This window comes from Entelurus aequoreus, linkage group LG07 (assembly GCF_033978785.1).
Source record: "Entelurus aequoreus isolate RoL-2023_Sb linkage group LG07, RoL_Eaeq_v1.1, whole genome shotgun sequence".
In the NCBI taxonomy this organism is placed as follows: Eukaryota; Metazoa; Chordata; class Actinopteri; order Syngnathiformes; family Syngnathidae; genus Entelurus; species Entelurus aequoreus.
This window is the reverse complement of record NC_084737.1, coordinates 51,733,597-51,750,048: the sequence shown is the minus strand read 5'-3', so window position 1 is coordinate 51,750,048 and position 16,452 is coordinate 51,733,597. Positions and strand designations below refer to the sequence as shown.

Below are 16,452 nucleotides of genomic sequence, written 5' to 3'. Positions count from 1 at the left end.
CCTAAAGGCAGCGGCTTGCAAACGCTCTTGGGAGTGTAGAGCGATTTGGCAAAAAACACCCGTCATTTCTGTCAATTTCATGGCTGGCTCAAAGCGTGAACACTGTGATCACATACGACCGACAGACAATTCTGTATGTGGATGGATCGGGTCGTTATAGACTGAAAGATGCATGTACGGTGGACCTCCTCGCTAGCATGGGAATACTTCGTGGGCTACATCGAGCGGCCTTTGTAGCAGCGGAGTCAAGTATTAGCGGGGACCGCCAATGGAGGCGGCGTAAGCGGTGTGAGCGGAAGCAGAAGCGGGGATGCTGAGTGGGGCTAACAACAAAGGGAAAAGCTAACCAATGAAGCGTGGAATGTCCGGGTAAGAAGTCATTTAAACTAGAACTAGCCGGCGCCAGGCTGGATAATCCCTGCACACATAGCAATTCTGTTAGAATAAAATACAACTCACATAATGTTTTTTCTTTTGTGACGGTGTCAGAGGCAGACATACATTGTACTGAGGTGGCTAACTATGATGCGTTCAGTTTATCGCAGTATCAAGCAAACAATCTGAAAATTCCCGTCGTATCAATTCCTAGATATGGTCGAAACTATTTAAAGTGCACTACGCATAATAAACGCAACATTATTAATATTGCTACTTCGGATAATTTCAACAAACAATCCTCAAAACAGCCCACTACCTATAATATGGGGTTTTTAAACATAAGATCATTATCTTCCAAAACGTTATTAGTTAATGAGGTCATTACAGACAACAAACTTGACGTCGTTGGTCTCGCCGAGACCTGGCTCAAACCAGACGATTTTTTTGCGCTAAATGAGGCATCTCCTCCTAACTATACGAATGCGCATGTTGCCCGTCCTCTTAAAAGGGGAGGGGGTGTCGCACTAATATACAATGAAAACTATAATTTTACACCTAACCTAAATAATAAATATAACTCGTTTGAGGTGCTCACTATGAGGTTTGTCACACCGCTGCCTCTCCACCTGGCTGTTATCTACCGCCCCCCTGGGCCCTATTCGGACTTCATCAGTGAATTCTCAGAGTTTGTTGCTGATCTAGTGACGCACGCCGACAATATAATCATAATGGGGGACTTTAATATCCATATGAATACCCCATCGGACCCTCCATGCGTGGCGCTCCAGACTATAATTGATAGCTGTGGTCTTACACAAATAATAAATGAACCCACGCATCGCAACGGTAATACGATAGATCTAGTGCTTGTCAGGGGTGTCACCACCTCTAAAGTTACGATACTCCCGTACACTAAAGTAATATCCGATCATTACCTTGTAAAATTTTAAGTTCTGACTCATTGTCAACAAACTAATAATAATAATAATAACTACTATAGCAGCCGCAACATTAATGCTGCCACAACGACGACTCTTACTGACCTATTGCCTTTTGTAATGGCACCATTCCCAAATTATGTGGGCTCTATTGATAACCTCACTAACAACTTTAACGACGCCCTGCGCGACACCATTGATAGTGTAGCACCGCTAAAGCTAAAAAGGGCCCCTAAAAGGCGTACCCCATGGTTTACAGAAGAAACTAAAGCCCAGAAATGATCATGTAGAAAGCTGGAACGCAAATGGCTTGCGACTAAACTTGAGGTTTTCCATCAAGCATGGAGTGATAGTTTAATAACTTATAAACGCATGCTTACCTCAGCTAAAGCTAAATATTACTCAAATCTCATCCACCTCAACACAAATGATCCTAAATTTTTGTTTAGTACAGTAGCATCACTAACCCAAAAAGGGACTCCTCCCAGTAGCTCCACCCACTCAGCAGATGACTTTATGAATTTCTTTAATAAGAAAATTGAAGTCATTAGAAAAGAGATTAAAGACAATGCATCTCAGCTACAACTGGGTTCTATTAACACAGATACGACTGTATATACGACGGACACTGCCCTCCAAAATAGTTCCTCTCTCTTTGATGAAATAACATTGGAGGAATTGTTAAAATGTGTAAATGGGACAAAACAAACAACATGTTTACTTGACCCAATTCCTGGGAAACTTATCAAGGAGCTTTTTGTATTATTAGGTCCATCAGTGTAAAATATTATAAACTTATCACTTTCCTCTGGCACTGTTCCCCTAGCATTCAAAAAAGCGGTTATTCATCCTCTACTCAAAAGACCTAACCTTGATCCTGACCTCATGGTAAACTACCGGCCGGTGTCCCACCTTCCGTTTATCTCGAAAATCCTCGAAAAAATTGTCGCACAGCAGCTAAATGAACACTTAGCGTCTAACAATCTCTGTGAACCTTTTCAATCAGGTTTCAGGGCAAATCACTCTACGGAGACAGCCCTCGCAAAAATTACTAATGATGTATTGCTAACGATGGATTCTGATGCGTCATCTATGTTGCTGCTTCTTGATCTTAGCGCCGCTTTCGATACTGTTGATCATAATATTTTATTAGAGGGTATCAAAACGCGTATTGGGATGTCAGACTTAGCCTTGTCTTGGTTTAACTCTTATCTTACTGACAGGATGCAGTGTGTCTCCAATAACAATGTGACCTCGGACTATGTTAAGGTAACGTGCGGAGTTCCCCAGGGTTCGGTTCTTGGCCCTGCACTCTTTAGTATTTACATGCTGCCGCTAGGTGACATCATACACAAATAGGGTGTTAGCTTTCACTGTTATGCCGATGACACTCAACTCTACATGCCCCTAAGGCGTGTCTTAATGAAATTAAACAATGGATGTCCGCTAACTTTTTGCAACTCAACGCTAAGAAAACGGAAATGCTGATTATCGGTCCTGCTCAACACCGACATCTATTTAATAATACCACCTTAACATTTGACAACCAAACAATTAAACAAGGCGACTCGGTAAAGAATCTGGGTATTATCTTCGACCCAACTCTCTCGTTTGAGTCACACATTAAGAGTGTTACTAAAACGGCCTTCTTTCATCTCCGTAATATCGCTAACATTCGTTCCATTTTGTCCACAAGCGATGCTGAGATCATTATCCATGCGTTCGTTACATCTCGTCTCGATTACTGTAACATTTTATTTTCGGGCCTCCCTATGTCTAGCATTAAAAGATTACAGATGGTACAAAATGCGGCTGCTAGACTTTTGACAAAAACAAAGTTTGATCATATTACGCCTATACTGGCTCACTTGCACTGGCTTCCTGCGCACCTAAGATGCGACTTTAAGGTTTTACTACTTACGTATAAAATACTACACGGTCAAGCTCCTGCCTATCTTGCCGATTGTATTGTACCATATGTCCCGGCAAGAAATATGCGTTCAAAGAACTCCGGCTTATTAGTGATTCCCAGAGCCCAAAAAAAGTCTGCGGGCTATAGAGCGTTTTCTATTCGGGCTCCAATACTATGGAATGCCCTCCCGGTAAAAGTTAGAGATGCTACCTCAGTAGAAGCATTTAAGTCTCATCTTAAAACTCATATGTATACTCTAGCCTTTAAATAGACTCCTTTTTTAGACCAGTTCATCTGCTGTTTCTTTTCTTTTCTTTTCTACTCTGCTCCCAACCCGGGGTGGACCGCTAGCCTGTCCACCGGATGGGGACATCTCTAGGCTTCTGACCCGTCTCCGCTCGGGATGGTTCCTGCTGGCCCCACTATGGACTGGACTTTCGCTGATGTGTTGGACTTTCACAATATTATGTCAGACCCACTCGAGATCCATTGCTTTCGGTCTCCCCTAGAGGGGGGCGGGTGGGGTTACCCACATATGCGGTCCTCTCCAAGGTTTCTCATAGTCATTCACATTGACGTCCCACTGGGGTAAGTTTTCCTTGCCCGTATGTGGGCTCTGTACCGAAGATGTCGTTGTGGCTTGTACAGCCCTTTGAGACACTTGTGATTTAGGGCTATATAAATAAACATTGATTGATTGATTGATTGAAGTACCCCCAGGGGTACGCGTACCCCCATTTGAGAACCACTGCTTTAGTGGACCCACCCACTGCACTATTCTAAATAAGCTTGTTACATCACATAGTGGTAGCTTATTCTCACACAGCAGGCTATTTCTTTCAGCATCACAGGCTTAATGTTAACAAATGATCCCTTCCCTTTGCTGGCTTGTTTTAATTGTATGCGACATATCACTTCAAAGCTGCGATGAGGTGGCGACTTGTGCAGGGTGTATCCCGCCTTCCGCCCGAATGCAGCTGAGAGTTGCTCCAGCACCCCCACGACTTCGGAAGGGACAAGCGGTAGAAAATGGATGGATGGATGGATGGATGGATAACACTTCAAAGTGGATTGTAGCACTTTTGTGTGGCTTGATCGTGGGAGTTGGTTGGCGAGTGTGTCTGTACGTTGATCAACTGGAGCAGAAAGCTAGAATGACAAAAAAACTTGCTATGGCGGTTAAGCTAAAAACATAAAGCAAGGCCGGAAACTGCAAATTCCTCTTTCAGCATTTGTGCAAGCAGGCACGGTGACTGTAAAGCAGGAGTCATGCCGCCACCACATAACAGGTTCCGATCGCTGAAGATGGATATTCACTTTCATGCATCATTTAACCAGAAGATGACAACTGTAACTAGCTAGCTACTTCAATTACAACATATTTTAGACAAACTTGCTTTCTCAGCCAAATGCATGAATAGAAAGTAGAACTTCTAAAGTACACCAAATAACACCATCAGTTGGGGGAAAACAAAAACTGATTTGTGCTTCACTTACTTGCTGTTGTTCTGCTAGTTCAAACAAGTTTATTTGATGGCAACAAAAACAACTGTAAATTGTTTCAAAGGACTGTTGTTTTAGTGAGGCACTTTATGGACAGTCATGAGTCTCTATGTCCTCCATTGTGTTTAGAATTTCAGTGGTTTGACTGAGTCTTGAGGTCCTGGGTGATGGTTTTGCCCAAGAAACGGAAGGAGTCCACAATGGAGACAGGGTGGGAGAGTCAATCAGGGTGAGGGGGGATGGTGGGGCTGTGACTTTCCTGAAGTCCATGATCATCTCCATTGTTTTCTGGGCATTCAGCTCCAGGTTGTTGAGGCTGAACCAGGACGCCAGCCGGTCCACCTCTCTCCTGTAGGCGGACTCGTCGCTATCCGAGATGAGCCCGATGAGGGTAGTGTCGTCCGCAAACTTGAGCAGCTTTACGGACTGGTGACTGGAGGTGCAGCAGTTTGTATACAGGGAGAAGAGCCAGGGGGAAAGTACACAGCCCCGAGGAGTACCAGTGTTCGTGGTTCGATTGTCCGAAACAATCTTCCCCAGCCGCACGTTCTGTCTTCTGTCCGTCAGGAAGTCATTGATCCAACTGCAGAGGGAGTCGGGCACGCTGAGCTGGTAGAGCTTTTCTCGTAGCAGTCCAGGGAGGATGGTGTTGAAGGCAGAGCTGAAGTTCACAAACAGGATCCTAGCGTAGGTTCCTGGGGAGTCCAGATGCTCCAGGATGAAGTGGAGGGCCAGGTTCACTGCATCATCCACAGACTTGTTGGCTCTGTAGGCGAACTGCAGTGGGTCCAGGAGGGGGGCGGTGATGTCCTTGAGGTGGGGCAGGACCAAGCGCTCAAAGGACTTCATGACCATAGACGTCAGTGCCACCGGCCTGTAGTCATTAAGTCCTGTGATCCGTGCTTTCTTGGGGACAGGGACAATGGTGGAGGTCTTGAAGCAGGACGGCACGTGGCATAGCTCCAGATAGGTGTTAAAATTGTCAATGAAGACAAGAGCCAGCTGATCCACGCAGTGTCTGAGGGTGGAAGGGGAGACACCATCCGGCCCGAGGGCCTTCCGCGTGTTCAGCTTCAAGAACTGCCGGCGTACATCCTCCTCTCGGATGGAGAGGGCCTTTAAAGTCCTGTGATGTTCTTGGAGTCCTGTGATGTCCTTGGAGTCCTTTAATTCCTTTTATGAAGTGCTGGCGTTGGTGGGGAGGGTGATGGTGGGGGGAGCAGAGCTTTGATGAGCTGAAGGCTGTTCATGACGACAGTAATGTATGTTGAGGCCCTGAGCCAGAGTCCGGTCATTCAGGCCCTGGGGGGCTTTGGCCTTATAGTTCGTAAGGGCCCTTAGCCCTCTCCAAACGGCCGCAGAATCATTGGAGCTGAACTGTTCCTGTAGATGGTTAGAGTACACAGATTTAGCTTTCTCCACTTCCCTGTTGAAGTGGTACTTCGCTTCTCTGTAGGTACTCCGGTCCCCGCTTCTCCATGCAGCCTCCTTCTTCTTGTGCAGCTGTCGGAGCTTGGGTGTGAACCAGGGCTGGTCGTTGTTATAACAAGCCCTGGTGTGCGTTGGAATGATGCACGCCTCATTGAACTGAATGTATGAGGTCACAGTGTCCATATACTCGTCCAGATTGTCCATGGCCGCTCCCATTGCCTCCCAGTCTGTCGTCTCCAAACATGCGCGCAGCTCCTCCACAGCCTCAGCGGTGAAACACTTAATGGTCTTCACAACAGGTTTAACCAGTTTCAGTCTCTGTCTGTATGAAGGGATTAAGTTAACCATCACGTGATCTGATAGTCCGAGAGCAGCGCGCGGGACTGCATGGTACTTATTGTAGTGTAACAGTGATCCAAAGTGTTCTCCTCTCTGGTCGGGCATTTAATAAACTGCCTATACTTGGGTAATTCCTGGCTCAAATTTCCCTTGTTAAAGTCACCAAGTACGATAACAAGGGAGTCCGGAAAAGACCGTTCCACATGTAAGATCCGGTCTGCAAGCTGGGCGGTATGTAGGCAGCCACCAGCATGACTGAAACAATCTCACGCGGTGAGTAAAAGGGCTTACAGTGAATTAAAATATATTCCAGAGCAGGAGAGCAGTGTTGGGATATCACCGTCACGTCTGTACACCAGTTGTTGTTGATGAAAAAGCAGACTCCACCGCCTCTTGTTTTGCCGGAGAGCCCCGCGTCTCGGTCCGCACGGAGAAGATGAAAGCCCTCCAGTTGAACCGTGCTGTCTGGGACACTCGCGCTCAGCCATGTTTCCGTGAAGCACAAAACACAAGATGAGGAAAAGTCCTTGTTTTTTCTCATCAGCAACGCTAGCTTGTCCATCTTGTTGGGAAGTGAGCGGACAATGGAGAGAAAGATGGCAGGTTAGGGGGTGCGTAATTCTCGTCTGCGGAGAGGGACAAGGGCGTCTGCTCTCTTTCCTCTTCGGTGTGGTTTCCCTCTTTTGACCAAAAAAATTGACCAAATCCGCAGCTGACGCTAAGATGACCAGTAATAAGTGCGTAGGGGTGATTGATCTTTGCGGGTGTAAAAGCACGCAGACACACAATTTACACACAAAAACAAAAAAAACAGAGCGCACGAGAGCACAGAAGCAGCCGTGATCGGCGCCATGATGATCAACATGATTAGTGTCTTTCAGTCCAGTCTTTTCCAACTACTGGTATGTTTTCTCAATCTCAGCCATTTCTTTAATTTATCTGTAGAACTTGCCATGCCAGACCATCTGGCTCCTCCTCCTAAATGGACTTATGTTGCCTGAGGCATCTGGTCTTCCCTCTGGGCCATCTTATTGACGTATTCCTGGAGTTCTTCATTTTCTTCTTTTATGGTGCCTGTTACATTCACAACAGTGGCTTGTCCAGACTCTTTCAGGGGTGGCACAGGGGAGTCACCTAGTTCTGCAGTTGTGGTACCCATAAAACTGTCAGTTTAACCCAGGGTAGCTATAGCTATATACAAGTCACTTGTTCTTTCCACCCTACTCTATGGTTGTGAGAGCTGGACGCTCACAGTGGACACTGAGCGCAGGATACAGTCCTTTGAAAGCAAGTGTTACAGAAGAATGCTACATATATCATACAGTGAACACCGGACACATTATTATGTTAGACAGCTAGTTACCACCCATGCTGGCTAACAGGAACCTCTACTCTCAACAGTTAAATGTCGCAAGCTGACCTGGTTTGGTCATGTCACAAGGCACACCTCCCTGTCAAAGACCATCCTGCAGGGAACAGTAGAGGGGAAGCGGAGACGAGGCAGGCAGAGAAAGGCCTGGATGGACAACATCAAAGAATGGACTGGCTGCAGCTTCCAAACCCTGCTACGAACAGCAGAAGATTGTGAGCGCTGGAGATCCCTGACTGCCCAAGCATCCACCATGACACCCCTACGGCCTCCTAGGCCATGGGATGAGTGAGTGAGTGAGTGAGCTTTAGTAGCTTACCATCACCAAGTATGGAGTGAATCTTCTTGCAAAACAATTGCATTGAGCAATTACGTCACACAACTTGCAACAGTTGGTAAAACGGAGGGTTTGTCAGATGGTGAGGTACCTCCTAGAAATCACTGGCTTAGAGGTGTTTCTCCACGTTAAATGAAACGGCAGGCTTTGTCCTTTAGTGGATTTATTTACAGTTTTGTCAAGTTGAGCAACGTTGGCTGTGGTCTTTATACATTCACGCACAGCATACAACGTTATGTGGCCAAATAAGACAAAGGAGTGGCACGAAAACACGTCCTTCTGAGATATTGTTGGAGAAAGTTAGAAAAGGGGCGGTATAGCTCGGTTGGTAGAGTGGCCGTGCCAGCAACTTGAGGGTTCCAGGTTCGATTCCCGCTTCCGCCATCCTAGTCACTGCCGTTGTGTCCTTGGGCAAGACACTTTACCCACCTGCTCCTAGTGCCACCGACACTGGTTTAAATGTAACTTAGATATTGGGTTTCACTATGTAAAGCGCTTTGAGTCACTAGAGAAAAGCACTATATAAATATAATTCACATTCACAAAAGCAAACAGACAGCTGCGTAATGATCCACACAACTACGGTGCGTTTAAGGACCGCCTAGGCAGTAGGACAAACGGGCGCTCGCCCAACACTCATTAGTGAAGCTTGAACACGAACACGCAAAACAGTGGGCTTTCTAACAGTTGGCACAATATACAAACATAGTATGTCAAATCTCCTCTTTAAAAAAGTAAAATTTTAATATTCATAAACCTTCACATTTCCTGGTTAAATAAGGAATAAACAATTAAAAAATAAACTGCATTGCAGTTTACACCGAGGCACATTAAGTAAAGTCAAAAACAAAGTATATATACATCTACACACTGAATATATGAGCTGAATATGAGTGCTAAGAACATAGAAAATGCCTGAAAATCTTACATGTGCTTCATCAGAGAGGACCCCAATACGACGCAAATCAAATTTCATTTTTACATTCTTACAAAACACAAACCCTGAGGGAATGCTTACATGCCAAGGGGTATATCACCAGTTGGTGGAGCCTTAGTGGGTTTTTACTCTGTCATGCTGGCTGCTATCATGACATGCTCTTTCCGAGAAAGCTCCATGCATCTTAAGGAGCTTTCTTGTCTCAATATCAGTGGCTTGCATTTGCATTTGGGGTTCAGGGTATTGCCAGCAGGGTATCTGATTACTGGTAGGGCACAGGTGTTAATGGCCTCGATCTTATTCTTGCCATTCAACTGGCTCTTCAGGACCCGCCTTACCTGCATTTGGCTGTGGCTGACCTCTGAGCTGCCTCATCATTGATACCATTGGTCTGTGGAATTTGTAGCTGTCTGTTATGTCCGATAATTCAAGATCCAAGGTAGATCCTTTTCCATCGTTTAGATATCACTCGCCCACACTTAGCAAGTCCGCATGACATTTTGATGTCATAAATTCTTATTAGGTAAATCAGGGAGTCAATGTAATACTTATTCTTGGCATACAGCTTGATGTCATCCATCCATGGCTGAGTGTCGTTACACTTTTGGAACCTATTATGATCTGAATGAGTGTGTTCAGGCCTATGCATAGCAGCAGCGGGTACATAATGTCTCCCTGGAATGTGCTCCATTTGATGCTCACTTGTGCAATTTGCTTTGAGTTGGCCTCCAGAATAGTCATCCGCTACCTTATTGAGTTCTTGATAATGCTACTTAGCGTCCTGTTGATGTAAAACAGTTCCAGACACTCCAGTATCCATGTGTGTGGCACTGAGCCGTAGGCTTTCTTGTAGTCAGTCCAGGTATTGCACTGGTCGGTGCTTCTGGTCTTACAGTCTTGAGCAATTGCCCTGCCAACCAGTAGCTGGTGTTTGGCTTCCCTGATGTTATTGCCATTCTCTATGTTTCCATTCACTAAATTAGATTTCAACAGATTTCTCTTGTTTTTTTGTATTTTTACACTTACATGTGAATTCCAGGAGTTTGCGTGTTCTCCCTGTGACTGACGATAAAGATGACGCTTTAATCAAGGAAGCACCGCACTTCAAGTGTTGCTTTAAAACACGCCTCGCCAAATGTGGCGATTAGTATTACCACCGTTGCTTTAAGCTTAGATAAACGTTTAAATAATAAGCATTCAGATCTGCACAATGAGTTTAAATAGTGACAGGTAATAAAGTAGTTGTTACACCTGTCCTGTTGTTCTGCTCCGGTGCAGACCGTACTAGAGGAGCATAGGGTAGACGTTCCCTTTAGGGACGATGACGAGGCCGCCGATTTGTGACAATCTAGTTGCTTTATTATTAGTTTTGCAGGACACAGCCGGACCCGTTCATCACTCTACTGTGCAGTGCACGCACTACCCCTCTCTCTCTCTCTTTACTCGCCCATTCACTCACTGACGTCAGTCAGACAACATGTTGCCATTCTCTTAAACACACATACACTACTATCATAAGTTAACCAGGTCCCCTGTTGTGCACATGTAGATAGGTAGACACACACACAGCTGCTTGGATTGATGCCAAATATTAGCAGAGTTAAAGGCCTACTGAAACCCACTACTACCGACCACGCAGTCTGATAGTTTATATATCAATGATGAAATCTTAACATTGCAACACATGCCAATACGGCCGGGTTAACTTATAAAGTGCAATTTTAAAATTCCCGCCACACTTCCGTTCGAAAAACTCATTTGCATATGACGTATGCGCGTGACGTCACAAGAGCTACGGAAGAGGTTGGACCCTATCGGATCCGACATAAAAACCTGTGTTTTCGACAAAATTCCACAGTATTCTGGACATCTGTTGGTGAATCTTTTGCAATTTGTTCAATTTACAATGGAGACTACAAAAAAGAAAGCTGTAAGTGGAAAGCGGTGTGTTGCTGCGGGATGTAGCAACACAAAGACAAACACAACTGGTGTTGCATTGTTTTTATTCCCAAAAGATGGCGGCCAAGCTTTACTATAGAACAAAGAAGTCAAGCGAACACGGTTGGATTGGACCACACACGCAAAGTACAGTGTATTATGCAGCGAACATTTCGAACAATCATGTTTCGAAGAGGGTCCCTTGCAAAGGGCAGCGATGGGCATCGCCACCACCCGTCGACTCGTGCTGAAGAAAGGTGCGAAGCCAACTGTTTTCAACAGACCACGGCCATGCTTAAGTGCAAGTTCGACAAGTTCAGAGCACCCCACACCCTCCACAAGTGGACAGACTGTGCACATGAGGTCTGCATTTGCCAAAAGGGAAAGGAAGAGGGTAAGAATCTTGATTTCCAGTTTCCATAGTCAGACTACACTGTTCCAATATCCATTTCTTTGTTCTCAATTGTTGATGACTGATGATAACAACCAAACCTAACCCCTCCACACCCCGGATTGTAAATAATGTAAATAATGCAATGTAATTATCTTGTGTGATGACTGTATTATGATGATAGTATATATCTGATAGTATATATCTGTATCATGAATCAATTTAAGTGGACCCCGACTTAAACAAGTTGAAAAACTTATTGGGGTGTTACCATTTAGTGGTCAATTGTACAGAATATATACTTCAATGTGCAGCCTACTAATAAAAGTCTCAATCAATCAATCAATCAAAACTCACACACACAGTCATATACTACTCCAGTGGTTCTCAACCTTTTTTCAGTGATGTACTCCCTGTGAACATTTTTTTAACTCAAGTATCCCCTAATCAGAGCAAAACATTTTTGTTTGAAAATAAGAGAAACAAAAGTAAAATACAGCACTATGTCATCAGTTTCTGATTTATTAAATTGTATAACAGTGCAAAATATTGCTCATTTGTAGTGGTCTTTCTTGAACTATTTGGAAAAAAAGATTTAAAAATAACAAAAAACTTGTTGAAAATAAACAAGTGATTCAATTATAAATAAAGATTTCTACACATAGAAGTAATCATCAACATAAAGTGCCCTCTTTGGGGATTGTAATAGAGATCCATCTGGATTCATGAACTTAATTCTAAACATTTATTTTGTTGAAGTATTATTCAATAAATATATTTATAACGGATTTTTGAATTGTTGATATTTTTAGAATATTTAAAAAAATTCTCACATACTCCTTGGCATACCTTCAAGTACCCCCAGGGATACGCGTACCCCCATTTGAGAACCACTGGTCTACTCCATGAACAATGAAATAAATTAACAATAAAATAGTCTACATATAATTATTGCTTCAAGTTCTAGTCAAGTTCTTCTGCAGTATAAAGTATCGTACATTTACTGACATTACTGTCAATAGTGTCAATACTGTCAATAGATTACAATAGACAATAATATAAAGTATTGTACATTTACAGACAATAGATCAGATCATGGCCAGTACGACTACGGCATCAGTGGCGGATGCGGTGGATGAACCAATGGCAATGGCACTAGATTTGCCTGATGAGGAGGGCAATCAAGATCAGGTTCGATTTGTCTTCTTAATCAATGTTCAAATGCATTACAGTTCAAGCCCAATACAAAAGTATTCATAATTTATGTAAATGAGGTATCCATATTACATGTAGCTGTTTCTCCATTTCCAGGGAAATACAAGAGAACAAGGATGCCAGACGGACTGGGTACCGATTGGCAGAGCACCAACAGCAATGACCAGTAGCAAGAGCACCCAAACAGGGAAAATACATCATAGATCAAAGGGTATGTCTATTTCGGTGATGAACATGATTCTGCACATCACAGTACACATTGCACAGCTGCCTGTGCAGAGTAGAGTAGACAGATAAATTAGGTGATTCAAAGACAATAATTAGTATGTGATTCTAGTTTAATTTTAACAGATTATATAAACAACTTGTGTTTGATTTTATTGCTAGGACACCAGGTGACCCCAGAGATCCTCGAGAGGGTTAGAGCTCGGCTGGCCAGGGTTAGTGAAGTCCCATCGTCAAGTGTAGCAGCTCCATCTGACAGCCCCGAGATGCAGACTAACATAGCAACTCCAGGTGCTCCTGCATTGTTTGATGTAGGACCAGCATCAAGTCCCACTGCGCCTTTTGTTAGTGGTTCTTCCGATGACAGCTATGTGCCGAGTGAGTCATCGACATCGGATCCGTGTCAATCTGACGGGTCGTCAGATCACCCACGTACTCACCAGATGCGTGAAGAGGGCTGCCACAAGGAACCGAAGTACATCATCTTTGAGTCGTGCCTCCAGAGTCTCGTCAAGCGGTGTCACTGTCCAGTCTGTGGCAGCCAGGACATAAGCCCTTCTTGGGATTCAAACGGTACACAGTTGACCATGACTCTTCAATGTGCATCATGTGACCAGAGGAGTAGTTGGAGCAGCCAGCCAAACATTGGCCCTTATGCCGCGGGCAACATCCTGCTATCTGCTGGCATCCTCTTCGCTGGCGCATCTTCTGGCAAGGTGTTGCAAGTGCTGAACAGCATCGGAGTGGTCACGTATGTGAAGAGGACATTTTTCAACCACCAGGAGCTCATCCTGCAGCCAGCCATCAAAAAGGTGTGGGAGGAACAGCAACGGACGCACCTCACCATGCTGCAGGTGGAAGGCCGACCCCTCGTCCTTGGTGGTGATGGGCGAGCAGACAGTCCGGGACACAGTGCCAAGTTTGGTACCTACACCACAATGGAGCTTGTGGCCAATGTGGTTCTCGACCTTTAGGTTGTACAGGTACGACCATATAATCTCACTAAAACACTAGTAACATAATAAGCAGAGAAGGGATTTTCCAGAATTATCCTAGTAAATTTGTCTAATAACATTAACCATTTCAATGTATACTAAGCCCCTTTTTCATTTTTTTCTTTGCTCATTCCTTTTCTGTTATATATATTTCAGAGCAACGAATGTCTTGGCAGCTACCATATGGAGATGGAAGGACTGAAGAGGATGGTGGAGCTGTTGATCAGCTGGGACCTGGATGTCGGGGTGCTGGTGACAGACCGACACAGACAGATCGCTAAATGGATTCGCGAAAACATGCCCAATACACGGCACTGCTATGACATCTGGCATGTTGCAAAATGTTAGTTGGATTATTTGTATGCATTACAAGTTGTGAAGTAGTGTGTACATATTAGTGATCAGATGCATGCCATATTGTATTTAATCCACAAATTTCTGCTTTTTTCTGTTTGTAGCCATCGGAAAGAAACTGAAGGCCATCTACAAGCATAAGGACTGTGAAGACCTGAAGCCCTGGGTGCAAAGTATAATCAACCACCTCTACTGGGCAGCAGTGTCTACACCGCCTGGAGAGGGGGCACTTCTGGTTGCCAAGTGGAAGTCTGTGGAGCGACACATTCAGAACATCCACAAGGACCATGGCGACCTCTTCCCAATTTGTACTCATGGACAACTGCAACGGCAAAAGAAATGGCTCAAACAAAGTGAGTAGGAAAATAAGTTGCCCGAAAGCAGTGAGGGACTAGCAGTATTTTCCTGCACATCTTTTGAAAGTCAAAAAATTCAGATAAACTTGTAAGTAAATAACCAGTTTAAGTTGACTGGAACATTTTTGTTGAAACATTGTTCTATTTTAAATTTATGTTTAGGTTCACGCTCAGCAGTGAAACTGGAGGAGGTGGTCAACAACAAGTCCCTGCTGAAAGATATCGCCATGCTGTCGGGTGAACACCAGACTTCCAAGGTGGAGGCGTTCCATAGCCTTATCATACAGGTGAGAATTAGGCTGATCGCCTGTAGGTGGCGTCGGTGGTTACCACCTGCCACTAGGACTTTGGTGGCCAGGGAGCAAAATACTAGAGCATACTAAATGTAGCCTTGATACAGTCAGTGTAAGCAAGAGAATGTTAGAGGTCCAACATAGTGGCTAGGCAGTTAGAGGTCCAACATAGTGGCTAAGCATCTTGGTGAGAAAGATTGCAAACAATTCTGGCGTGGTGTTAAAATTAAAAACAAAACAGCTTCATTATTGCAGGAGATCAAGCTTTAATAGCTGACTATAAACAGTTTAATACACAAACATTTGTATTCAAATTTACAAACTATTTATAAATTTACACACACATTGTATGGACGCATGACTGAATAAAGTGTCTTTTATCTTATACAGTTCGCACCGAAAATGTATGTCTTCTCATACATCGGAATGCTGTGCAGGTATGTTTCCACACTAATCTAAGTGTCACTAGTGTGTGCCATACTTTAGTACTAATTATTACATTATTCTGTTACCACACCTAGGAACCTGCTTGCTGGACGGCACTGGAATGAAAACTCGAGCCGCCCTATAGCCACTACACAAGCGGGTGCTGAGCGCTATGCAGTACGCTACCCGAAGTATAAAGCAGGGGGCCATGTGGTCAAGAAAATCGCGACAGAGCCAACATACCGTAAGTGTAGAGGACACAAAACATGTAAACACTTGACACTTTGTATCATGATAATAATACTGTCAAGTTTCACTCTCCATGAGTATATTATGTTGTGAGCAGGAACATGTACAATTGTATTTTGCAGGCTACGTAGATGAATTGATCAGGGAGGTTGTTGCTGGCTGCAGACAGACCCCTGACCAGAGAACACCAGTCAGCGTCACTGTGGATGTGCCTCCCTTCCTCTGCGATGAACTGGAGAAGCCAGACAAGGAGGAAGCCATCGCCAAGCACAGGAGTCGCTTCGGTAAGTGTTAACTGCCCTCCCAGTAACAGTTAGAGATGCTACCTCAGTAGAAGCATTTAAGTCCCATCTTAAAACTCATTTGTATACTCTAGCCTTTAAATAGACCCCCATTTTTGGACCAGTTGATCTGCCGTTTCTTTTCTTTTCTCCTCTGCCCCCCACCCCACACCCTCTCCCCCTTGTGGAGGGGTTATTCCGGTGACCAGGGATGAAGTGCTGGCTGTCCAGAGTTGGGACCCGGGTTGGACCGCTCGCCTGTGCATCGGTTGGGGACATCTCTGCGCTGCTGACCCGTCTCCGCTCGGGATGGCCTCCTGCTGGCCCCACTATGGACTGGACTCTTACTATTATGTTAGATCCACTAAGGACTGGACTTTCACAATATTATGTCAGACCCACTCGACATACATTGCTTTCGGTCTCCCCTAGAGGGGGGGGTTACCCACATATTATGCGGTCCTCTCCAAGGTATCTCATAGTCATTCACCGACGTCCCACTGGGGTGAGTTTTTCCTTGCCCGTATGTGGGCTCTGTACCGAGGATGTCGTTGTGGCTTGTGCAGCCCTTTGAGACACTTGTGA

The 16,452-nt window shown here is 44.6% G+C and overlaps 1 protein-coding gene across 4 annotated transcripts in view; it reads left to right on the top strand.

The window, feature by feature from the left end:
- Positions 1–356: 356 nt before the first annotated feature.
- Positions 357–16,452, top strand: part of LOC133653111 (uncharacterized) — a 31,044-nt gene continuing 14,948 nt past the window's right edge. The window contains exons 1-7 of one of the 4 annotated variants that reach the window (XM_062052132.1): positions 13,761–13,896; positions 14,065–14,251; positions 14,367–14,615; positions 14,781–14,905; positions 15,302–15,348; positions 15,433–15,581; positions 15,709–15,870. In XM_062052132.1, the coding sequence (XP_061908116.1) occupies positions 14,092–14,251; positions 14,367–14,615; positions 14,781–14,905; positions 15,302–15,348; positions 15,433–15,581; positions 15,709–15,870 (892 nt within the window). In that variant the 5' untranslated portion in view covers positions 13,761–13,896; positions 14,065–14,091. Of the gene's footprint in view, positions 370–10,299; positions 11,477–12,553; positions 12,665–12,784; positions 12,900–13,075; positions 13,897–14,064; positions 14,252–14,366; positions 14,616–14,780; positions 14,906–15,301; positions 15,349–15,432; positions 15,582–15,708; positions 16,338–16,452 lie in introns of those variants that run through there. The other 3 variants (XM_062052131.1, XM_062052130.1, XM_062052129.1) reach the window with 3 other exon arrangements.